Genomic DNA, 25,844 nt, shown 5'->3' with positions numbered 1-25,844 from the left:
CAAACCAAAACCAAGCAAATTAAATGGCACTTTTTTTTAACATCATCTGAATCAATATCCCATAACATGTTGATTTGCATCCATTTTGAACCCCAGTGTGATTTAAGCTTGAAGCTGGACGCTTTAAATGAGGGACAAACATTTTTTGTTGCAAAATGGCTTCAACCTAAGTAACGTTAAGATCATCTCAGTGAACACAATCAACATAACTGTTGCATTAAAACAATAGTCAGCGAGTCGAAAACAAATAAACATTGTAGAACTATTATACATCAGAAGCACATGTAGGCATCCTGTTACATGTAATTGCAAAGAAAGAAGTTCTATTTAATTCAAAACCAGTAGAGTACTCAACGTACAGTTTCTATTAAGATTCACAGTAAATGTAAGAAATTGTAACAAATCATCAAATACTTCAATAAATCATCATCGAGAAGCAGAAAGGTGCTATTGTTACTCTCAACATTGCAAAACATCGTAATCGCATCGTAAACCCATCTGCGTAATATAAAAACACACGTAAGGTGAGACGGATGATTAAGAAAACATCTGCGTGACGGTAGTGCTGCATTGGAATCCGTCTTATTTGACATTTCATAGGAAATGAAATGATACAAATAAATGGCCGGTGATCCTGGATCAGTGTTTTTTTCTAAAATCCTTCATAAGTAAGCAGCTCTTTCCCACAGCATTTGTTTGGTCTCACCTGTTGAATAGAAGCCAAACTGAGCAGCCAAGTGGACCACATTGTCAGGTCACCAGGCTAATATGCAAAACATTCAGATTTTCACAAATTATTGATTTGTCATAGGATGACACGCAAAAAAGATCTAACAGAAAATATTTAAACTTGCACAGACTTGAAAGAAAAGTAAGACTGCGTCTTTAGATACTCAACACATATGATTTTTGATTTGTTTCATTCATCCGGTCTGTGTGTGTGCGGGACATACAACGATGTTTGATTTGAACATTAACAGACAGGCATTGGATTATTTATATGATCAAGGCAAAACTGTATAGAGTCCATTCATACTCCGATTTGACACTGAGGCACCACCTCGTTCTGGAGGCGAAGAGGTAAGAGTTTTAAAGCACATTTTTAAGAAAGGCATATCAGCATGTTTTGAAGAATGCACTCGGGGTAACACGCCAGACTCAATTATTAGCCGCTGAAAAGTTTTTAAGTGTCCGTGCATATGTGTATGAGACTTTTGAGCCTTTGTGTGTTATGATGCCGAGACAGTGTTTTGTTTCTAGGTCTGCAGGATGCAATGTAAGCTGTCTCATCCTATTCCCCCCCCCCAGTGTAAACCAGACAGAGAACAGCACAACACTGATTCCCCGTTCACAGACCAAAGGAGCCACCCACACTGGATGTGCAGCCGTCTATCTATCACGGCTGGACGGCAGCACTAATTCTCCCCATACCTCCTCTTCCTTCTCTGTTCTTAATCTGTCTCTGTCGCTCTCGGTCTCTCAAAGGCTAGTGGACAAATAAACAGCAGCTTCGTTCAGACCCAGAGAAATAGACTTCTTTCTTTATGCAGCACACACCTCTATCTCCCTGTACCTCTGTGTAAATCCCTTCTCTGTCGGACAGAGTATTTGGAGGCAGGCAGTGCCCAAGCTGCAGATCAGAGCAGAGCAGACAGACATTTCCTGCTTTGTAGAAGAAGAAAATATGCTGTTTCAACGCTGCATGTACATATGTTTTGTCCACAGTTTGTTAGGCAGTCTTCATGTCCAGGCTACCAAGTTGGGGTGCAGCTGTAGAAGCCAGTAGGCTCTTAAGTTCATCAAAAAAAGTGGCAATGTAATGTTGTTATCAGGCCCTCATCAGCCTTCACAATTGGCAATTAAAGTTCTTTCATCTACTCTCCCCAGCGATGGTGAAGTTTTCACAATTTCCTTCTGCCAGTGGCAGCCGACAAGGAAGTTTAGCAAAGGTGCATGCTGATCAGTTAATTAGATCAGTCATCAGCAACAGGAGCTGCAGTGTCTCTTCTATGTAGATTCTCATCATGCTGAACACTGCTGTTGATCATGTATTTCAGGGAGTTTTGACACCCTTTAAATCGCTTTTTTTGAACAAAGCATTCTAATAAAATGATATCATTCACATACAGTCCAGTTGTTTTCAACACTGGGAATCACAGCCGTCGTCTTTCTCCAGTCTGATGGTGAGCATGGGGTCAAGAATCGGCCCGGTACCTGGGTACAGGTGGTTTTGGTTCGGGCTCTGGACCAGATTATAGCTGAGGTTTTGGTTCTGGTAGCAGTTTTGCTGACTTGGCTGATTTGGATGCTGGCTGTTGTGGTACATCACTGAATGATGATGACTAGCGCTGGTCTTCTTGGGCGCCCAGTGGTACCGATGGCAGCACAGTGTCACCACCACGGTTACAGTGACCAGCAGCAAGAGGGCGGCACCTCCCGCCAACACATAGTACCAGTAGGCAGGAACGGGCTGCACCGCCACTGTGTCTACTGTGGGCTCCATCCCAGACATGGCACCCCCTGGAGGGCAGGAGGACACATTACTGGTTGGCACTACGGACGAGGGAGGCAGGCATGCAGACCCAATTGGAGAATCAAAAGCTGTCTAATTGACTGTTCTCGAAACCCCTCCCCCAGACAGTGATTCTCAAATCATAGCTTAGCAACCTTTACTAGGCATCTGTCAAGCTTTCGATTTCTGCATATGCTGAATCAAGTGTGTTATTTTGTAGCCCTTCCAACCTACGAGTAAACAAATAAGGAATGGACTAAACAAAGTGTTTCTCTGCGCTATCGTAAGATGCAATCCATAGCATGTCTCGCTAACTAGCTTACTACTTACAGTAGCAACAAGCATTGATTTCATAGCTTACTGGCACATCATTACCTAGATACCTAAAACGAAACTACTAGCTTAGTTTGTGGGGTTTCAAACATACTGTGTATGGTTATGTTAGAATGTCTGACTTCACATTGATTGTAATACTGGGATTGTCTTCTCCACGGATGCAGCTTTGATTAGCTAACTAGCAATAGCTGATTAAATCTGCCACCTCAGCCGGTAGAACTAATGACAGCCAGCTAGAAATGAGAAGACTGCTTTCGTCTTCCTCCGTCTAAAATCAAAAATCTATTGTTTCAGAAAGTACATCAGTGTTTCAAGTGTTAAATCTGCCATTGTTTTCTACGTAAATTGCATACATGTTGGGCGAGGATGAAATGCTTGACAGGCCTAGCAGTAACTAAGGGGGGTGGGATTCAGGGAATGGTCAATTACTGCAGGAGTGAGCTGCAATTATGTCCCTTGCTGTTATTCAACTAAACACAATATATAAGATCTACTGCAGGCAAAACAACTTCCAGATGTAGCTCACTTTCCTGATATTTAAACACCCAACTGCATACTCCAAGTCATCTTCAATCTTCATTCTTTATCAAAAAAATACTGATGCATGTAGATTATGCTGTGTTTTTGGCTGATGCAAACAACACAACAATTAGCTGCACATTGACAGTAAGAGGCTCATGCGATGCGTTCAGATTCGATCGGAGAATGCAAAGCCTTGATTATGCAGTGAGTGGCTGAGTTGGACAAAGGGTGGGGAGTGTTAGGTGGTTGTATTTGGCAGGACGCAGCTGCTTTTATCCGGGCAAGATCACATTGAAGGGAGTCGAGTGGAGGGAGAAATAGATGGAGAGGGGAAATCAGAGGGAAATTACAGAAGGGAAAAGGAGGCATTATAGGAAGAAAGAATGGAGTGAAAGTGAGGAGAGAGGGTGGGAGGGAGGGGGAGTGAAGGGAGAGAGCTAATCCTGCCATGATATCTTTAATCCTGCATTAGAGGGTTTGTCTGAAACTTCAATACTCTGTCAACTCACCGTGAAAGAAACCCGCTGAGAGAGAGGTTGTGGAAGAAAGAAAGACAGATGAGAAAGAACGGAAGAGAACGGAAGAAAGATAGAACGTGAAAAAGAAAAGAAAGGTCAAAAGAAAGAGGAAATAGAGGCGGGGAAAGCAAGAAGTAGATGGAGACAAGATAAAAGAGAGCAATAATGAAAGGACAGAGGCAGAAGAGGTGCAGAGAAAGACACAGAACCTCAAGGAAACCAGTGAGCTTAATTTTGCCTTTAAAAGAAAAAAAAGAAAAAGAAGTTCAGACAAACTCTTTAAGGGTTTAAAATTGGCTTTGATTGTAAAGCTGTGCTCTAAGCAGCCTGAGCAGATTCTTTTTCTCATTCAAGGTCTAACACTTTACACAGCAACAACCTTTCCTTATCTGAAATGAGATAAAGTGGAGCTGAAAGTGTGAGAGCTCTCTAGTCAAACTGAAGCCAGAATTAGCTTATTTTCTGTGTGTGTGTGTGTATATATATGTATATGCATGTGTACGTGTAGCATGGTCGGTCAGTGTGCCTCCTTGTTTGCGATGGATACAAAAACCCAACACAGTGGTTCACGTCACACCACAATGAAGCTGCCATTGTACCGTTAGCCGAGGATCACATCAGGCGATAATCACACATTACACTTTACATTTGATCGACAGATCTCCTGAAGTTTCTCCATTAATGTGAGATTTTGGGTCGATTCATTCATTTGATTTAATATATTTTTAGTAGCTTTTCTCCCCCGCGCACTCGCCATTTTATCGATGATGAAGATTATAATAGGATACAATTCAAATACATTGGTTGCTGTAATTAATTCCTAAGGACACTGTATTCCTCCTCACACGTCCTCACTATGGATGGAGTCATGCATGCATCTGACTTCTTGATTTAAATGAATTGAATTTAAATGATCTTCTAATAATTTCCTCTCTATGCCTTCGTCACTCAAAATCTTGTTTCGACCTCCTTCTCACCTGCAGGATTTAGCAAAAACCACAGAACCCTGCTGTCCAGAGCCACAACCCACACACTCATCAAGTATCCACATCAAGACACACACATATAAGTAACAACTGAAACATTTATATATAAATAGCATATTAACAATCTATGCAGTAAGTTTTGAATAGAGTTCAACACTTTACTTCTTAGCTGACTTTTCAACAGGCGTCTCAAAGGAGATATTCAATCCCTCTCTCCGGGGCTCAGTCTCGTGAAAACGTGTGTGAGAGCCGACACTGTTGTCATGCTGCGAGTCATATGATACCTGCTCAGGATCCAATATTCTAAGCACCCGCAAGCATTAGGTCAAATATTTAGCGTACGAGTCTGGTGAGAAGAGTTTCCTGAGTTTGGCTCTTGGCTTTTACTATATTTGGGATTGCTATTCTTGTTTATTATTAAATTGAATGTGGTGAACAAAAACAAAGTGCTGCTCAAGCACCTGACAGTATTCAAAGAATGTTTTTGATCTATTCACACACTAGGAACACATGGACACTCTCTCTCACACACACAGACACACACATGCACACACACACACACACACACACACACACGCGCACACACTGAATTGACTCAATAACTGTACGCATCCAGCATCAGTAATATGGATGCAAGCCAAACTTAGTTCCACAACTATTTTTGTGCTTTAACCCCCAGTTTCAAAAACACGTGTCCTCGCCTCTACAGTAATAAAAAGTAATCAGAGACATAAATGTGATCACAACCATCCATGATCAATGTGGACACTAATGACCAAATGCAAAAAAAAAAATACACACAAAAATATGTCTTGATATACTACTCGGAGTGGTAAAATAAAGTACATATTTTCACTTTTTAGGTCCAACTTTGAAGAAATTCAGTGTCATTAAGGCGCTGGCTCTTTAAAAATGCCCATGTTAATATGTTGTGGGTGTCTAAACAAAAGCAGTCTGGCATTTTAGGTCACAACCCAGACTTTGAAAACAAGCGATCCAGTAGCATAATCTGCCTAAGCCCATTTTATCTGTTTTCAGACTGGCCTATTTAAGGATGAAGGAGGGGGAAAAGGAAAAAGGGGAATAAATGGTGAACAGGGGGGCAGAGGAGAGGAGAGGAGAAAAAACTAAAAACAAAAGGCAAGAAAGGGAATGAAAAAGACTGGTTGAGATGAAAGTAGAGAAGCAGAAAGAAGCGGGAGCAAAATATTGAAAAGGGCAGAAAATTGTAATAAGAAGAAGTAGAGACTAAGAGAAGGAAGAAAAGAAGCTCCTCGTATGGCGTTGAATGAAGAGAGAGAGAGAGAGCTTACATGGTGACAGCAAATCAGGATGGAGGAATGAACGAGGAGCGAATGTGTGCTGATCTCTACAATGAGGAAGTAGTTAGAGTTGGACTGAGTTAAGAACACAGAAGTTCTTTTAGTTTCATTAATAACCAAACAAAACCACTGGATGGGGACTGTTCAGCCATCACCTCATGATTTTTACCTCTGCTCCTATGTCACCTTTTAATTAATTTACCATACGAGCAAGTATTTCAGTAATTTGCTGTGCCCACTATAGGCACACTCACTGTGTTGCATACATGTATACCAGTAACAGATCACACACACAACGTGTTGCACACCATTATAGACTTGGAGAAGTCTGTGGGAAGTGCAAACGCACCCTGATGTTACTCTGTTGGAATTGCACATTCCAACATTGCTATATTGCGGCCTGCCAATGTTGTTGTAGTAAATAATCATGTGTAACTATGTGTTTATGTTAGCAGAAAATAGTAATTTTCTCACTGAGGAACAGACCAAACTACACCAAGAATATCAGCCCAGCATGCAGGGAGTCATGCTGAAACAATGCAGTGGATCCATTCCGTCAAGTTGCAACGTTGTTGCCATTATTTTAATAAATGTGGATAAAGTTCATCAATCCATCAAAATCCATCAATAGATGTATTCTTTGACCAGTTGGAAATGTTATACGTATGTAGTTATATGTAAATATTACACATTGTATTTAATAGCGTAATAGCTTGATGGCAGAATTTTCAGTCAGTATAAGTGTGGTCAATGTAGGCAACATATATTGTGCACTATCGAGGTCACTCGGGGCCAGTGCAGTGCTGCGAGCTGAGCTTAGCAACAAGCGGAAAGCACAGACATTTGGCACAGGAAGTACAAATGGAACAGGAAGTAGGACTTACTGGTTATGCCCGGAGTTAAGGCGGGGAAAGGCTCTGGAAGAAGAGAGAGAAAAAGAAATGTTATTGATGATGGTTAAGAATTAATATGTGTGATAAAGCGTCGAAGGGATAAGGGATGTTCTGAACCGCGGTGATATGAATCTCATTCGGTGATTCAAGTTCAGATGATTGGTACGCAGTGTGAGTTCACTGCAGTTACTCCCGGACAGGACTTTGGATTTCATCATCAGTTGTAGTTTAAGTTTTCTACTGTCTGCTTCAAGGTAGAATTTTTTATACTTACGTTAGGAATACGTAATATTATAAAGTAATATAACGCTGCTTTGTCTATCACTTTCATCTTAAGAGTTTCAAGGGTTGGTGCTTACAGCACAATACAGTGTGTGAGAGGCCTCGGTGTCGTGTAATGAATAAGCTCAACCATCAGGATACAATATGAGCATGACATGATTTTGATTGAATACATTTATTTCATTCTGAAGTAGCCCTTTACTAAAATGAAATACAGCACCAAATATATCATGCTCGGGATTTTGCTTAGTCTCAGTGCACGGTGGCATATTTCCATGATTAAATTGACATGGAAAAACTATATTTCTGATGATTGTTAACAGAAATGCATTTCAATGCAGCTGAATCGCAAAACTGCAGGACGCCGCACTTTTTGCGAAGGCACGTGTTTCTCCTTTTTGAGAAAATCAATAAAGATTTGTCGAGTTCCGAGATGATATAGGAGTCTAAAAGCCCATAAATCTTCCTGGATGACAGTCATTTTCACAAAATGGAGAGAAAATAAAGAGAGGGAGACAAAAGGGTGGATTGCATGGGTTGAAAGACAGGAAGCATGTCGTCCCCGAATGTCTCTCTCTCTCTTTGTGTGTCCGTCATTTTTGACTTGCTCTCACTTTCTTTTCTTTGCTGTGTCATTTATGTCTCTCCTTCCTGTGAATGCTCTCTAACTCTCTTTTCGTAAGGTGACACAAGAGGTGTCAATGGCAGAAGAAGAAAGAAGTGGGTGGATGGAAGATAGGGGTGAAAAGAGTGAAGGAAGGGTGAAGAGAGACGGGAAATAGAGGACTGGGAAGGAAGGGTGGAGGTAAGTTAAAGGGTCATGGGAACAGGGACTGAAATGTACTGCTGTTTATTATTTGCCGGAGGATACGACATCTATTATGAAAGTGAGAGAGAGGGACACAGAGGGAAAACAAGAGAGAATGGCAGCACAAGTAAAGTAAAGAAGAAAAAAAGATAATATAAGGTGTGAAGGAGTGGGTGATGATAATGAGAAAAAAATATGAAAAGAGAATGGTGGAAACATATTGGTGGGAAAAGTAAAAGAGGTAAGAGTAAACATGTGCCCAGATAGAACAGCATAGCGAGAAGCGTCATTCACAAAATGTAGTGACAATCACCTGTCATCCGAGACATCAAACTCAAACCACAGAAAGAGTTACAACATTGAAAAGTCCTGAGCGCACAAAATTAGTCGCGTGCCACATATAAAATAGTGAAAAAGTTCTTTAAAACGTTAATCAGTTATAGCCATTGACACAGAATTATGAGAGAAATTATACAATTATTAGTAAAAAGGTAATCCACAAATTTAGCATTGCACTTTCATTAAGTCGGGGGACTTTTGACAGACGAATTTAAATAAGAATGGTCAAAATTGAAGCAGCAGAGGCCAAGATATCCAGTCTTTTAGTTCCTAGACTCAGCCGAAAAACGCTGGATCCTTCAATTCCCATAATGCAACACGATAGCTGTTTTTATTAGGTCCGTCCTGCCTGTTAAAAGCCCTAAGTGAGATTACCTTGGTGAAATCATCAATGCTATTGATAAAGCTTCTCCAAAGCCACAGAAGACGTCATACAACTGTTAACACAGGCTAAGAATTCCCCCTCATGGCTTTACGTGTAAAATCGGTAGAATTCCCATTCAAAATATGGTGTCAGTAAAACATACCATAAGCCCAACTGAACAACTGGCGACCTCGCCGTGATTTTAATGTGGTGGACACGGATTTAAATGAAAGAGAAGCTGGGCAGAGATTAGACGGATCAACACCAGGCTCAATTAAACCGGGTTGAAAGTGAAGCAGCTTGAAATGTGGGAAGCCGGTTCACGAGAGTGTTTGGGTGTGTTTGTGTGTCTTCATATGTAACGGTTATTGATGTAATACAGCGGTGGTAGTTTTACGTCATTATATTGTGTGGTCACATCATGGTAACTATCACTGTCCTGCTGTGCTGAGTGACGGGCTGCTTCATTACATAAAATGATAGTAATGATATTCTCATTACTTCCCATGGCAGAGAAAACAAACCGCGTGTGGAAAATATGTTTGTCAAACAAGGAAATGTGAAGGATTTAAAACCTAATCCTGTGTCTAATCTGCACTTTTCCGTAACAGTAATAACTGAAGCCAGTCAGTATTAACATCAGCTTGTGTGTAAGAGAGAGACAGGCAAAAAGAAGAATTACATGAACATGCACACATGTTCTTTTGATGCTCTATGGCTCAGCGATGGCCCAGACTGATTGACTGAAAGACAAGGCTAGGGACAGAGAGAGAGAAGGAGAGAGAGAGGAGAGAAAGCACCAGAAGAATCATAAAGGGAGGGGTGGGGCTGTATCGAAAAACACTGAAGGAGATAGAGAGAGGGAGATATGAAAGATAGATTAGTATCCATGCCCAAAGGCCGTTTGTGGCCTACTTTCTTTTTATATAGATATTTTTTTGTGTGTGCGTGTGTCTATGTGTGTAAACGAGAAACATTATGAGTTTTTATCCCTTCTCTCTCGCTCAACCGGTCTCTGGTGAGAACATGGTGTAAAGGAGTGGGGGAATCAGGCAGATAGATAATTGTATGGACAGACGGACTGACTGAATAAAGCTCGACATCTTGATAAACAGGTAGACAGACAGGTGGTGGGACTTACGTGTACACTGCTCCAGCTCGATGCTGCTGCTCATGTGGATGTTATCTATTCTGATGTGGCCTCTGGTCGGGTGATCGAAAAAGCCCTCGAATGCCACCTAGATTATGGAATAAGAGAGACATATTACAATAAGCTTTTCTTTATCAAACACTGTACAATGTAGTGGTCTGTAAAAAGGTGGGTAAACCCACAGTAGGTAATGATGAGCTGTTGCAAACACCAATAGATGTAAAACTATAATATTTTAATAGGAGCGTTCATCTTTCATTCTAGCGTTTTCAAAGTGTTCCTTAATCATCACATTAACTACACGCTGTGGGCTTCTGTCCCCAGTTATGTGCTGCAAAAATCAATGATAGCACAAAGGAGTAAATGTCGGTTTCCCTGCAGCGAGTTCAAAAACAACACTTACCAGATACTCCTTGGGGCTCTGGGGCAGGATGGTGCGGCCCTCCCTCCAGTGAGGCCCCTGGTCTCCCTTTAGAGCCCACAGCAGCGTCTCCTCCTGGTCGCTGTCCCTCAGCAGGACCCTCAGGCTCCCCTGGGCCTCCCCCTGGAGCTGGTAGTAGAAGAGGAGGCAGAGCGGGCCTCGCTCCGGCCCCACCTCAGGGCTCAGCAGCCGGGCTCGCTTGCGCTGGGTGTGGGCGCCTGCGTCCAGGTGGAGGTAGTTCCCTGAGAAATCTGGAGGAAAGGAAGAGACCGAGAGTTGGCGGATGCTTCATTATTGTATTATTGCAGGATCAGCGATGTATTATAGATTCATTACTTGTAACAAATGATACATTCGTGACGTTTAAACTGATTCATCACCCCTCCCTTTAGCGTGGGGATGTAAGTTCATGGTTTTGCCTGTGCTATTTGCATTTTATTCTTTTAATTGATTCCATTTGAATGAGTTTTATGATTTGTGACAGTGCTGCGGCGCCAAGCCGATTCCTCCTCCTCGCTGGTGAAACAGGCCCGACGTACAGTATGATGTAATAATGCAGTGGAATGTGGGTTCTTAGCGTTTAAGCCATTACCTCCATCATCCTGTGGTACGAGGCTTAAACCGCAAATGAGACTGCCATTTCATCGTGGCCACTAATGGCTATGGATACAAATGAACGCGCATGCATACACACACAAACACACGCACGCACACAATCGTGCTAAACAGCCCTAATCACTCTGAATGCTGACACCTCGTTCTGTTGCTCTCTCCGATTTTGCTACTTAGTCAGCACAGCCATCATACCAATACAGTTACAATGCTTGTGAACGTATAGCGTATCGCTGTGTGTGTGTGTGTGCTTCCTCTACACACACTCACTCTATCCGTTTAAAAAAAATCTAATTCACTTCCTTTCTCTCCTCTCAGCTCAAAGAATTGCTGGACAGAGAGCAAAGATGGTAAAGGGAAGGGAGGGAGAGAGGGAAAAAAGGCAGTGCTACAATGTTTTCCCCATCCCAAACAGGACCATAATCATTAGCTTGCTGCTGTGTTGTGGCTGTGTGTCTAGTTTGTCTAATATGGCCGCAGAGTAAAAGCTTTGCTGGAGCTGCAAATAGTCTTTTTATCGACAAACAGACGCTGTGTGTGACAACTCATAAGGAGAGAGAGAGAGAGAGAGAGAAAGGGAAGAGAAGCTATCTATCTATCTTCACCTCTGTTCTCCCTGCCTCAGCTAAGACACAAAGAAAACACTGGACAGATTTCGCAGCACATCACACTTAATGAATAATGGATTTGGGTTGAGGTAACTCCGTTTCTTCACTTCGAGGCAATGAAGAAGGGGACCTCAATTACCGTTGCTCATTAAGTACAGTTAGGGAAAGTTGCAGTGTTTTTCTGTTTCTCCTCGTTTGATCTTGGTGAACGTACAAAGGGAGGGAATTAATTAACAACTCTCCATGGGAGGGATAGGCAGGGATGTAGAATTGGCTCGGAGGGAGGGAGGGAAATGTGTGTAAGTGTGTGTGCGTTGGTGTCTTTTGCAGTTCATTTGTCGGTATCTTTGTTTGTACGGATCTGTGTGTGTGTGTGCGTGCGTGCGTGAGTTTGTCTGTCAGTCAGTGTGTGTGTGTGACTTTATCATTTTGGATTTATGTAGATGTGTGTAGTTTGAATCTAGTTATATTATGCGTATGTACCTTCACTCTAACGACAAAGGTGAGCATGGGCAAAGAAGTAGTGCAGAAAAAGTGCATGTGTAAACTACCATACACTTGAGATAACTGCACACAAAGCGTGACAGGGCCATTTCTTGTGTTACACAGATTCTTAACATTCCTGATCACCACAAACAAAGCAAAAAGCACCTCGTAGTTTCAATGATCTAGTTGAACTGAGCTGCCTTCGTGGTCATGGTGCCATTGATTTCAGTTACATTTTAAAAATGCTCCCTGCCTCAAAGCTAAGGATCGACCGTGTCTCCTAAAAATAATTGCTGCCTGGATGATTATGTTCACTGCACGAGACTTTGACATCGGAGATTCGGGTTTGCATCTCGAGTCCTGCATGTGGTTAGGTTTAGGCTACCAAAACACACAAATCATGCTTTAGCTGCTAAGAGCGGAAAATAAATACAATTACATTGTCAGAAAATGTTTTGCAGATAGATATAGTAAAAACATTTTGTGACTACATTAAAAAGTTTCTGCATTGCTTTTTTCTTAGTCAGCAGTATATAAATGTAATTTCCAGTTGATGTTGGTAATTGCAATTGAAACATGTTTCACTCGCTACTGTCGGTTGTATATTCTACTTAATCTGCGCTTGTTTTTCAGTTTTAATCCTTTTCTTTTACAACTGTTTATGCTTGCTTGTGTGTTTTGGGTAATAGATATTCTCTGTGTTACGTGTTCTTTTTTGTTCATTTGTCGTTTGTCTTTGATTTGTAATAATGTTTGCTTAAATAGGAAAGGACTCACTTTTGGATCCTTGTGTTGCATTATTTCAGCTAATCTTAGTCAACTTTGTGTACAGGTTGTCAAGATGAGATCACAGAAAGAGAAGCTGATTGGTTTATATTTTGTATCTCTGTGACACCTGTTGGATCACATCAAAACAACTCAAAGTGACACAATCAAATAATATATTATGATCTTGTCTCTCTTTACCTTCTTTTAACCCTCCCTCATTCTCGTTTCCTCTCCTTATCAATAACGTAACCATTTCAGACGACGAGTAGTGTGAAGGGTTTCTTTCGATGAAAATCTCCACAGGGCGTAGAATTGCAGTCTTGCCCTATCTGAGATCAAAAGAATAACTTAGGAGCTCCGTTCGGGTCGGATTTTCTCTGTTACAGAAAAAAACAACTAAAAGGGCTTTCAGCGACAGGGGATGGGGATTTGATTTGCATATCGAGACAGCTTCCAGACAGGGCGCCGCGCTAATGTTGCTGTAGAACAAGACTTAACGTCATGTTGCTGTCTAACACGGACACAGTGACGCTGCTATATCAATTACACACACACGCGCACACACACACACGCGCGCTCATGACACACACAGCAGCCTAGTGTGATGTTGAGCCTCGCCTTATGTCACGGCCCTGTCTGTTTAGAAAGGAGCTGCTCAGTCAACCATAAACTGGAGGGCTTCAGCACACACACAGAAAACCTTGAGTGAATGGCAAGGTCGTGTGTGTGTGTGTGTGTGTGGGAAACAAACCCACACATGCTGAGTGTTTAATACGCGGGCAGTCCCACCTTGAGTGGTTTGCGTAAGTGTGTGTGTGTGTGTGTGTGTGCGGGGGGGGGGGCCTCAGGAGGAGCTGGAGAGCTAAGGCAGCACTTCTGTCAAAGCCATCATCTGACTTATCAGAGCGCTCTGGGTGATGCGTTTGCCTTATGGGCGTGCAAGTACAGAAAGTATGTCTGTGTGTGTGTGTGAGAGAGAGAGAGAGGTACGTGAGGCAGTGAAAGTGTGTGTGTGTGTGTGTGTGTGTGATGGATAAAACAGTCTTGGTTAACCTCTTGCTGTCTTATTAAAGATAGACAGATGTGTGAAAAGGCAAGTACCACTGAGGGAAATAGGAAAGAGGTCAGTGAGGAGAGGAAGAGGTGATCACAGTGATGGAGTGAGAGGGATGGAAGTGGAAAGGAACTTAATATACTGTAGCATGAGTTGGAGCTGAAAAAGATGACTGGAAGGATGCAATGACAGAAGCACGGTCAGGGTAACAAGTAGAAATGTGAGCGGACATACAGTTGAAGTGACGTTGAAGGTCAACAAAACGTAGGCTGAAATGAAAGAAAAGAAAACAGAGGAAAGAGGAGAAGAAAGAGGCTGAAGTAAGGTTATTACAGCATACGAAAGGAACAAGCAAAAAGATGCTACAAGAGTGAATAAAGAACAGAAATGAAGTGAAAAAGAGGAAAATGTGGGAGTTAAACTCCAAGAATAGACAAAGGAAGTTGTGGATTAAAAGCAAAGGCTGACAGAGAAACGAGAGAATAAAGTAACAAACTAGGTTAGTGAAAGTGAGACTGTTGAACCTAACATTTTTTTTTTGAAGAAACTCCAATTAAGTCACGGCCGTACACCCTTTTAGCAGATCAGAGTGAAACCCTTGCATCACAGTTGCTGTCAGTGGTTCCTCCCAGCACTGGGATCTGCAACTTACAACCACTTTGCTCTTAATTAGCCAGAGAAGTCTTCCATCATCCCAATATGACGGTGCTTTCTTTTCCGTGTTTATAGAATGAGAAATGTCTTGAAATGAAGAATACCCAGCCAGATGACAACTTGAATGTGAAAGTTTTCCCAAAGTTTGAATGTTTGATGAGATTGAAGTTTTCTATTGGGTCCTCAGCGTTTGGACAGGGACGTTTCTACATTGTGTGTGTGTGTGCGCAAAGTTTGATGATGATTAATATGATAAATGTATTGCTGTTTTATTGGCAAACTTATGTTCTGTTACATATTCAGTGTTATGTATTTCTGGTAGTTTCTGGTGTTTAAAATCTCAGGCTTAGGCTTCATGTGGAAAATAGGTGGAGTGTCCCTTTAAATTCTTTTCATTAAGCCGGCTTCCATAACAATGCACGTGTATTTTTGGTAATGCTATTTGGATGTGATTGCTGGAAACAGCAGAGGAAGTGATTTAAATGCATTATTGATTCAATCCAGAAAAACATGTTTCCAGCACAGACTCTAAACTCTCCCATAATACATTTGTGTTAATGGCGACATACAATTTGGGGAGTGACTGAGCTGAAACTCTAGTAATACAGTGTAAAAACTGAGAAAAAGGATTTCTCCAAATATTTGACATTACTTAGAAAAATGCCATGTTGTTAAACGTAATTGCGGGTGATTGGAAACAAATCAGTACTCACTGTCTGATCCCAGCGCCAGGTCCTGCCTCGTTCCATGAGAGCCGTATCCAGTGGAACTGCTGCTGGCTGTGTGCAGAGACCAGCTCACACCTGACTGGGGATCAGCCGACCAGCCGCACAAGCTCTGCTCAAAGTCACACACGGCCGACAGGGACGGAGTGGTGGCTGTTGGTCGCGAAAGAGACACATAGATTAGGAATAAAAATGTTTGATAGAGCGCCTGCTTTAGCAAATTTTTTTTTTTCCCTCAGCATCTTGTAATCCTTGCCGTGATGCTTTTGGAGGTATTCCCGTTGTGTTTAGATGTTTTGGCAACAGTTCTCATGCATTATGTCATCTCAGTATGTATCATGGTGAATACAAATATTAGAGTACAAGAGAGATAATGTGGAAAGAGAATGAGCTCGACAGAAGGAGCTGAGGAGAGGGTAAAAAAAAAGCGAACATAGATGCACTTGCTGTCCCTGCTCGCTGTATTCAGTTTAAGTCACTGCCTTCAGTTATGTAGCAACAAACCATTTAAAACTAGATCCCGAAACCTTTTTCTCCTTAACCTGCCTGACAGTCACTGACATACACCTGTGACATCATATTCTCATTATGTGTTTGTGTGAGAAGGTGAGATCCTGGCTGTGAGAGCTTATTTTCCTTCAAACAGAGCTTCCTGTGGGACCCTTTGCATCTAACAGACTTCAAAGCCCAGAGGCCCAGGGGGTGTAAGATGACATCATGCGTTTGACCTTAAGAGTGTGAGCGTGTGTGGACGAGAGACAGAGACGACATTACTGCATGTGTGCTTGAAAGAAATCTGCATGAGTGCGTGTGGAGATGCTGTGTGTGAGATGCTTGAATTAAGTGTGTGTGTGTGTGTGTGTGTGTGTGTTTACCGGGTCTCATTGCAGCAGTGGTCTGTTCCACTCTGGGCAGGGTGGGGGTCACAGTGTCCGGTATAGTGGTGATTTCTGTCATCATGAAAAGAAAAGAAGGTTAGAATAGAATAGAATGACATGGCAGAAGATATATGACAAATGTTGCGTGAGCTTTCATATGTAAACTAACATTCGGCCTTGTATTCGCCGATCATAACAAGTTATGTTTCCCTCTTGTCCAAAAGATCATCATCAGCTATCAGCATCCTAGCTAACAATGTTCACGAACAACACGTCACGCTAACTAGCATGTTGCTGTCACCGGCTGCATGCTGCTCAACACACATTAAGCCACTCTAAACAATTAACCACAGCATTAACGCATATATATGTTATAGCACATAGCACATGTTAAACAATTTGAAATGCAAGCACTGAGTTAAGCTGCTCTAATTTAGTTGGATTAACCTCCAACACACTCAAACGGTCTAATAAGTAGAGACAATACTGGATATACAATAACCAAAGCTAAGCTTTTAAATATTCACAATTTGCTCGACAGCTACTTCACATCACACTGGAAAATAGTAACATTTAGCAGTGCAGTGGTGATGTTTGAGCAAAGTAAGATGAAGATATTACAAAGTAACTATTGATGTTTGAGCAAAGTAAGATGAAGGTATTACACAGTAACTATTGATGTTTGAGCAAAGTAAGATGAAGGTATTACACAGTAATTAATGGTGTTTCAACACACTTTGCTGTTGTTTTCCAGGACTGTGTATTAAGACTGAAGTTTGTCATTATCCAGGCGGTGACACAGTTAGCTGAGGCAGTGAGCTGGCACTCAGCTGAAGAATGTGCCACACTGCAGGTTGGCACACACGCGCGCGCGCGCGTGCACACACACACACACACACACAGCTATGATGATAGATGCTGCACTCACACTGACCTTGGAGCACAGCAGCATGCGACCAGTGTATGATGGATCAAACAGAGGCACCCACACACTGACACACTGACACACACACACACACACACACACACACACACGCACACACACGTCAGCAGTGCGGTATGTCATCGTAACCTCAAGACCTTCTGGTCTTAATAAGCAGTTTTCTACAGTTAGTTAAGGTTCCTTAAACGGCCTTTAATGCTTTACCAGCTCCCTCTCGCTCACGTGTGAAAGAAAGCCTATACGTTGACGTAAGGGAACAGAAGATGGTCGGGCTTGAGCGGCACAGGGCTGACGCCACAAACCTCTCGCCAAATTATTCTTAGAAATTACTGCTTTCTCTCTCATTTTCTGCCATTCATCTCATGTTCCGTCTCTCATTTTTCTTTCCTCCCTACATCTGTCATCGGGCTCTGCACATCTCCTCCCTCTTTCTCTCCTCCCTCTGTCATTTGTCACAATAAATCTGACCACTTTCAGTTCTGCTGTGCAAAACCACTATCAACACCACAAAAAGCTCTTTCCACACACACACACACACACACACACACACAAACTTGATCTCTTTTTCTCTACCTCTCCGGCGTAGAAGCGAAACCCTATCTAGTCTTGTTTCTCTTTTACCACAACCGCAATTTTCTTCTCCATAACTCTTTCTCTCGCTCTCTTTCTGTCATCTCTCCCTGAAGCATATTTTGATTTCCACGTGTCCTTTGCTTTTGTCTGCCCGCAGATCTTTCTCTCTCTTTGTTAAGATTGCATCTCTTTCTTTTGCTCTTTTTCCTACGATCTCCCGCTCTCCTCTCAACCTTTTCTATCACTTCTCTCTGTGCTGCAACTCTGTCTCGTGGTGTTATTTTATGTCGGTTCTAACCGCCAGCTCAGTAAATCCAAAACCACTGTTGATTTACTGCTTGTTTGGATGTTCTAGATGTTTCCACGACTGACTCGCTTGGTGATCTGCATGTGTGTGTGTATCTTGTTTAGCGTGAACTCCTAACCTTTGCTAATAGCTTTGAGTTCGCTGCAGCTCTGATGTGTATTGTGTATGTGCATAACTTTATTGAGTTGTTAACACAGTCTGCTCATAATGAAAGTATGCAGGATTATTATGTAAGCCCAAACAGAGAGGCCTCATGTTGCCGTACCAACACACACAGAGCAAGCAAACGCACACACGCACACACACACACACACACTTTCATATACAGAATTAGATATCGACATTGGATAAGTAGATCCCAGCTGCTGACATTAAGCTGTTTTAATTTGGTGCCCTTTACCACTGTAATTAGCCCCCCCATATGGAGGGAAGAGAGGGAGGAATGGAGATGAGAGAGAGACATGGAGAAGGGAACACAACCTTTTCAACCTCTCACCACCATTTTCCTAATTAGTGACCACACACAGCTCCTGTCAGCCTCCCATTTCTAACTCCATCTCATCTCAACCCGTCTAATCCAATTTTGCTCTCTGTCCATCGTCCCCTCTCCTGTTATTTCTCCCTCTCCCTCTCCTCTTCATCATCTTCCCTTTCTCCATCCTATTTCAGGGCCCTCTCTGTAGCTACTGTAAAGGTCAGTAAACTAATATGAATGAATTGCTTTACGCTCATTTTAAGTGTGTTACTGTAGTTCTTATGTAATACACTTTTTAACTTGCTTTCTTGTGTCTGCTGAACTAAATGTGACGAACAGACAAGACGCTAAAGTGCGTTTAGTCACTTCTGTGGGAAAAGTCAGGATTGATAACAGAGTCGGACATGTTTTAAACATAAAGATTCAAACTGGGAAAAGAAACAGAAACATTCTGCAGAAGGGTCATCCTGAGCACCACTGAGTTACAGCAACCTGCCATCACTCTCTTTTTCTTGCTCTCTCACACACACACACACACACACACACACACCTCAAACCGAGAAACAGAAGGTGTTCGGTTCGATTAACCGCACACGCACACGCACACTGTCATAGGCCCAAGGGCTCATTGTAAAGCTGCTGACTGAGCAGGGCGAGGCGGAAACAGAGAGACGAAAAACTGTTCAATTATGGAAAGAGCTCTGGGTATAAATCTACCTCTGTCAGCCTGAATAATGACTACTGACACAGTGTGTGTGTGTGTGTGTGTGTGTGTGTGTGTGTGCCTGAGTAAGAGAGAATGTCGTCCTTACTCAAATTATTGGTGACAGTGCATGTGTGTGTTGGTAGGAGTTTCCTTTACTTAATGAGTATGTGGTTGACTGACTGACTGGCAGACTCACTGTGTGTGTGTGTGTGTGTGTGTGCGTGTAGCTTTAATGACCATTAACTATTTTACCGCTGGCTGACCTGTCTGCTGTAGGTATCTATTTACTGATAGTAGGATTTCCTTTTAAAAATACATTTTCAAGTGACATAAAACTGTATCCAGCAGCACTATCTATAACATGGTATACTTGCTATATACCAAGCTGTATACATTTGGAAGGAGTAGAAAATGTGTACTTAGGGAAAGGAAACTTGGAAACTAGTAAGCGGAATTTGAGTTATGGCACTACCAAGAATGAGACAAATGTTGAAGTATGACATCAAATGAGACGTGATGGTGGAAAACATGAGCGTTTTTAGATGAAAATCATTGCCAGTGATCTGAATGGCAAATCAGACAACTGTACTTAAATACCAAAAGTGCAGGTTTGATTTATATGTAGCTTAAAGTGCTCGACTAATTATGGCTCCCTCTTCAGCAGAAGAGTGGGCAGGAAAATGAGTTCTTCACAGCAGGAAACTCTTTCGAGACTAAATGCCTAATTAGCCCATTGTACAGCATGCTACCAATACTATCTGCTTTTACGGTAAGTGCTGCACTGGACCACGAGTTTGAATGCCTGGTAGATGGAGAAGGAGAATGTCTCTAAACCAGTAAAATATATAAGTATCGGTGGTATAAGACCAAGCACCAATAACGGAGCTTGGCTAAAAAGAGGCAAAGAAGCAAAGCAGAGAAGCTCTTCATGTCAGGAAACTACTGACAATGAATTGCTCATTAGTCCATTGTGCAACACAGCACCACAAGGTATGTGACTGCAACTGTAGCCTTAAGTGTGAGGCTAAGTACGACAACAACTGGGATGATAAAAAGAAGCTGCCGGCAATGAATAGCTAAAGGCATCAGTGAGCAGTAGTCAGCTACAAAGGAAATGAGTTTAAGTGTGGCAAAAGCCATTAAGCTAAGTATGCCATTAACTCCGCTGGACAAAAGAAAGACAGCTTTCTAGATCACCAAGCAGTGATATGTTAACAAGGGTATGGTTTAAACAACTTCCAAGGCCCAATCAGTACTTCTTACCCATATTAAATTACAGGTATGTCGATAGACTGTATGCACATTTTGGGTCATGGATGAAACACGTGTGTGTGTGTGTGTTTCTCTGCACATAAAATCAAATCTATTGTATCAGGATGAACTTGCGATGTATCATCTTGTTTTAAAGGGGATCCCAGACCCACTTAAACATTACTGAAAATATTAGCTTGTTTTTATGTATTTGGTTTAAAGACTTGAGAATGATTGCAGGTTCTTATTCTGTGTTATGGATAAATGGATAGTTGGATGGATGGATTTTTTGATGGATGGATGGAAAAATAGATAAGGAAATGGAGAAAAAGAGGCAGGCACATCTGGGAAATACTGCAAAGAGGTGGCGAGCCAAAGCTAAATATTTATGTTGGAAAAAATACAAGCATTTTTGCACACAGACACATATAAACACACATGCAGCCACAGCGAACCAGTACTCAATTCTGAGTGTTTCCATGTGTGATGTCTCAAGATGGAAGAGAGGGAAGTGATGAACTAAACTGTCCTCTTGAAGTGAACGGAGTAATGAAAATTACTTCGGAACATCTTTGGGCGTGCGCTTGACTTTCAGGCAGTCAATACTGGAACATCTTTGTCTGTAGCGTATTGTGTGTGTTGGATCCCCTCTACAGTGGTGGGCAATTGATTTATTCGTCACTCAAGCGCCCCTGTGTTTTGCCTGGACAACCACATGGGAACGCACTGTTGGTGTCCTCCAAACAGTTATCCCTTCAGGAAGTAAGATTCTAAAAACAATCAAGTCAGTTCCCATTCTTACTCCCATGTGTTTGGAAATTGCACAGTACTTGATCTGTGGTTTGGCATGGCTCTGGACTCGTGAACAATTTTTCTGTTGGTGGGAGAATTTTTGCTTTCAAACACTATAAAGCAAAGATAGCACTGGCAACAGGTTTGTTTAGCCTTGAATTCGAAAGGATGTGACAGGTGAGGGATAATATAAAAGAAAGATGGGTCTGTAGAAACAGTGTGAGAAGAGCGAGAGCACAGAGAAGAGACGGAAACAAATCCAGGAGGGTAATGAGGTCAGGGGAAAAGAGAAGGTGAAGACTTGGGGGAGATGGAGTGTGTGTGTGTGTGTGTGGGGGGGGGGGGGGGGGGGGGGTTGTTACAGGAGCCTTGGCAGGAGACGGGAGTGATTAAATTCTTCCGATGGGGAGGGAGTCAAATGGGCGGAGACAGAGTGGGTACTGCAGAAGACACAAACATTTGCACAATACATATACCCAGTAATGTTATGGTGTCTTTAGAATTCAAAATGACAATAACAAAACAACAATAATTGATAATTATATAATAATATGTTTACCCATTGCTTGCCCTTTTGAAGAGTATTAAAGCTATTTCTAGTAAAAAAAACATTACCAGCTAAAATACCTCCCATTTACAGTCTGTGGAAATAGATAAATGTATTCAAAACTTTATAAAAAAACACTCAATTTACCAACAATGACAATACAATATATATTTTATAAAATCGAATAAGTTTAATAAATAAGAAGTCTTAGACGAGACAGAAGGTGGAGCAGTGCAGAGAGATGAGTGGGTGTAACTAAGGACACATCCCACCGATCCCATGAAAGTATCTGGACTGGAGCCATGGCTCACATGTGAAAGCAATCAGCAATGTTGGACAAGGACAACACACACACACACACACACACACACACACCTGGACCAGTGGAACACCTCCAGAATGTTCTAGAGAAGAAACTCTAAACATTTCCTCCTGGCTGCCACTGTCATTATGGAAGTGTGTAAGTGTGTGTGTGTGTGTGTGTGTGGTGTGTCTGTTTTCCAGGTCCAACATCATCAACATGTGAAAGGCAGTCACAGAGGAGGTTCTACGCTATCATTTGTTCTGCATATCACAACATAAGCTATGAACTCACTGCTATTTTAACCTTCACTTAGGCTTCCTACATGCACGTTTGACCCAGTGCTTTTCCAACAATATTTATGAATACCTAGATTCACGCTGGGATTTCTCACGGACAACCAGGCGGTAACCTTCGGTTCTGAAAAGTGAAGCTATCGCAAAAGTGCCTTAAACTTTCATTCTTTCAAATGGCCATCAGGGGACGACTCCACTTATTGTAAAAAGAAGTCTGATTGTATAGAAGTCTATGAGAAAATTACCCGTTTCCTCACTTGATATACTGATTACAGCCCTCGCCTTTCTAGGACTGGCTGCTGTTTATGGTAGTGTTTAAGGTTTCGTGACAAGTGAGGATCAATGATCCAAAGACCAATAACACCAGCAGATGAATGAAGCCACACTGAGACACCGGACACAAAGCCGCTTTCTCTCTCTGTCTGTGTATTTAAGTGTCCCTCTCTTATTTTCCACTCTTACTCCACCCATAACATGGCCGTTTTCTATAGAGATGAGAACCAGCATGTATTTACACAACTATGAATAAACCTTTTCTTAATGCCAAACAGGTGGTGTGTGTGTGTGTGTGTGTGTGTGTGTGTATGTGTGTGTTCTTCCTGCTTGCCAATAACTAGGTGTGGAGAGAAAGAGATGAGAGCATAGCAGATGTTCTGATAGCTCAGTCATTTAAAATATGAACAAAACTGGCAGCTCTCAGTTCACATCCAATAGTCGGGGGTTACAAGACCTAAATTACATGTTGCCTCCACAGCTAGCGTGTATAATCAGAATGAGTCCTGCAATAATATTCTGGCTTTTGTCTCTGTTTTTGCACCGAGGGCTTGCTGCAATAATGAGATGCTGAACTACATCATTGTGTGCCACCTAAGAACCCTGTATCTGTAATTTTGGATTTCCTCATTGTAATTGGGTGCTGAGATTGTCTCTCCCATGTGTGGAAATTGTTTTACAGTCCTGAAGCCAGGTCACTGCTCTTCATTTTAAATATGAAAACAATACTGGGGAAGTAATGGAAAAGCAATGTCTTTGTGAGTTTGTTAAAGCTGATGTTTTGAGGACATGAGGTTTGTGATTGGCATTGTATCAGATTGGCTTTGTCTCTACTTTTGAACAACATGCAAAGCGACACAACATGCTGTCTACACACACAATACTGTACACAATACTTTTGGAAACTGTGAATGAGAGGACAAGGATGCTTTCATTCTTATTTTTAATAAATAAAGTATGACAGTAGATTTGGAATGCTAAATATGGGTGTAAATTAAATAATGTCAACGGGTCCAGGTTTGTTATTTATGTCAGGGAACAGAGGGCTGAGACCAACTACTGAACAATGGAAAGGCCATTCTGACTGCTGCATCTACTGCAGGTTGGTCCATGTGTGTGCATGTGTGTGTGTGTTTGCGAGTGTGTCAGTGAACATGTGATAGCCTTACACTGCTGATGTCTTTTTTTATTTATTCATCAATTCATTTATTCACTACTTTACTTCCTGAGCAGCGCCGACACAGGTGGGGTTGTGGCTCGAGGCGTATGCTGTAGCTCTGGGGAAACAAAGGCTGCGATATTGTAACCCTAGTTCTATGAGCACTGGCCCGAGCCCTCTACAGGACTCTGCAGGGGGCAGTGATTGGAGGGCGGAGCATGTGTGAGTTAGAACGAGGGAACTTCTACAATTCAGATTTTTAAGGGAGGAAGGGTAATCCTTTTTAAGGTGGGGTAATCTCATGGATGTCATGCTTGGTGCTTCAATTATGAATGCTACCTTTTTGGAGAAACAGAGTATTAGATAGAGAAAGGAAGACAACCTCGTAGGATTTCTCCTTATAGAACGGACATGGAAAAGTGCTGTTGGGCCTTTTCCTGTGTGACTTTATATCTTACTTCCTATCTGTAGCCCTGTGTGTGTTTACGACTGTGTCTGAATTTATGGGAGAGGGCCACGAGAGTTGAATGCGTGTCCGCTTGTGACTTATGTGTAAACAGCTGTGTTCAGTGGACTGAAGCCGATGCACTCTGTTGAATATTTAAACACTTGCAAGCACACACAAACACACGAAGCGAGAAGAGAAACAAAGTCTATTTTGTCATGAGTCAGATGTGTTTTTCCGTTTTGTCGTTTTCACTTTACACCACAAAATGATTGTGACTACACGGCGGGTGAGATCATGTGTTGTTCAGTGTTATTATCCTAAAATCACTTAGCATGGAGACAATTAAAAACCAGACAAAGTGAACTTCCACAAAATCGACTTGCCCTAAGCCTAGAAGATGTAGAATTATCTCCGTGTGTGATTGTGGGTGGTATTTAGGGATGGCAGCAGGAGCAGTTGCTGTGGTGTAAAGTGGGAATGAACCGTTATCATGCACGGATTACATCCAGAAGGCAAACATCTGGCATGCAGACATAGACAGAGAGACCAGCAGACAATCACTGAACCTGCAATAGCCAAGAGGTTGATCCGCACTGTGATCATGGAGATGATGGCTGCAGATATGATGTGCATGATGTCATTAGGCGCAATAACAAGCAATGTGTATGGGCAGGATAAAACATGGCCGGTGCAATCACAGAGGTTGCAGTCAGCGTGATTGGACGTTTAGGACACATTTGTCTCCATTGGAAAGAAATCAGTTGCTGCCAGTCATGTTATATAAACTGTACAAGGTATATAATCGGTTCAGCACAAAGCTGTTTTTTATGGAAAGATTTCACTGTTACTCTGTTGTGTCTGAGCAGAACATTCATATTTTACACTTTACAGTCACCCGATACTCGAAAGGAGAAAGATTCTACCAGGAAAAAAAACCTCTATAAACATTCCACCTTTTATGTCCTCTCATTACGGACACTTTAAACTGAGGCAGCACTGAAATAAGAGCTAAGTTTGAAACCACAAAGTTGAATTGGACAAACTGTAAAATAGATGTAGGCAGAGATAAATGGGCTATAATTGCATATAATACAGTCGGCCTATTCTCCTTTCAGTCAAGTAAAGACATCGTTTCGACCTGAATGATGAATGTATGAAACGTGTTGCAAACATTTTAGATTTTTCAGTTTTTCCACTGAGTGCTTTCTCTCTGTATTCCACGTATTATAATAAATAACCCTACTTGTTATCTCAATGGTAATCACTGTACTCACTACTGCAAAGTACAATCCTTGTTTTAAATCACTTTTTATTGTTTGTTATATCTGTGTTATGCCTGAATTATATTCCTATTGTAGTCTGGGTAACCTGTTAAAACATTTGTTAACAGTAGAGGATGTCCCTCATTCTCTCCCCATCATCGCAGACCTCTTGGCTAGTCCTGACACATCTAGGATATATTGTTCCCTTTTAGCTCTCTCTCGCCCTGCCTTTCACACACACACACACACACACACACACACACACACACACAC

General features: G+C 41.9%; 1 protein-coding gene across 1 annotated transcript in view; it reads right to left on the bottom strand.

The window, feature by feature from the left end:
• Nucleotides 1-25,844, bottom strand: part of LOC142969648 (neuropilin-2-like) — a 91,114-nt gene that overhangs the window by 8,428 nt on the left and 56,842 nt on the right. The window contains exons 12-16 of the mRNA XM_076109654.1: nt 16,236-16,310; nt 15,349-15,513; nt 10,436-10,704; nt 10,024-10,120; nt 7,081-7,113 (exon numbers count right to left, since the gene is read on the bottom strand). Coding sequence (XP_075965769.1) covers nt 7,081-7,113; nt 10,024-10,120; nt 10,436-10,704; nt 15,349-15,513; nt 16,236-16,310 — 639 coding nt within the window. The remainder of the gene's footprint in view (nt 1-7,080; nt 7,114-10,023; nt 10,121-10,435; nt 10,705-15,348; nt 15,514-16,235; nt 16,311-25,844) is intronic.

Source organism: Anarhichas minor, unplaced genomic scaffold (genome assembly GCF_050575085.1).
Source record: "Anarhichas minor isolate MPS153535 unplaced genomic scaffold, ASM5057508v1 ptg000004l, whole genome shotgun sequence".
Taxonomy (NCBI): domain Eukaryota; kingdom Metazoa; phylum Chordata; class Actinopteri; order Perciformes; family Anarhichadidae; genus Anarhichas; species Anarhichas minor.
Note: the sequence above shows the minus strand (reverse complement) of the source record. Positions and strands in the feature narration are given on the sequence as shown.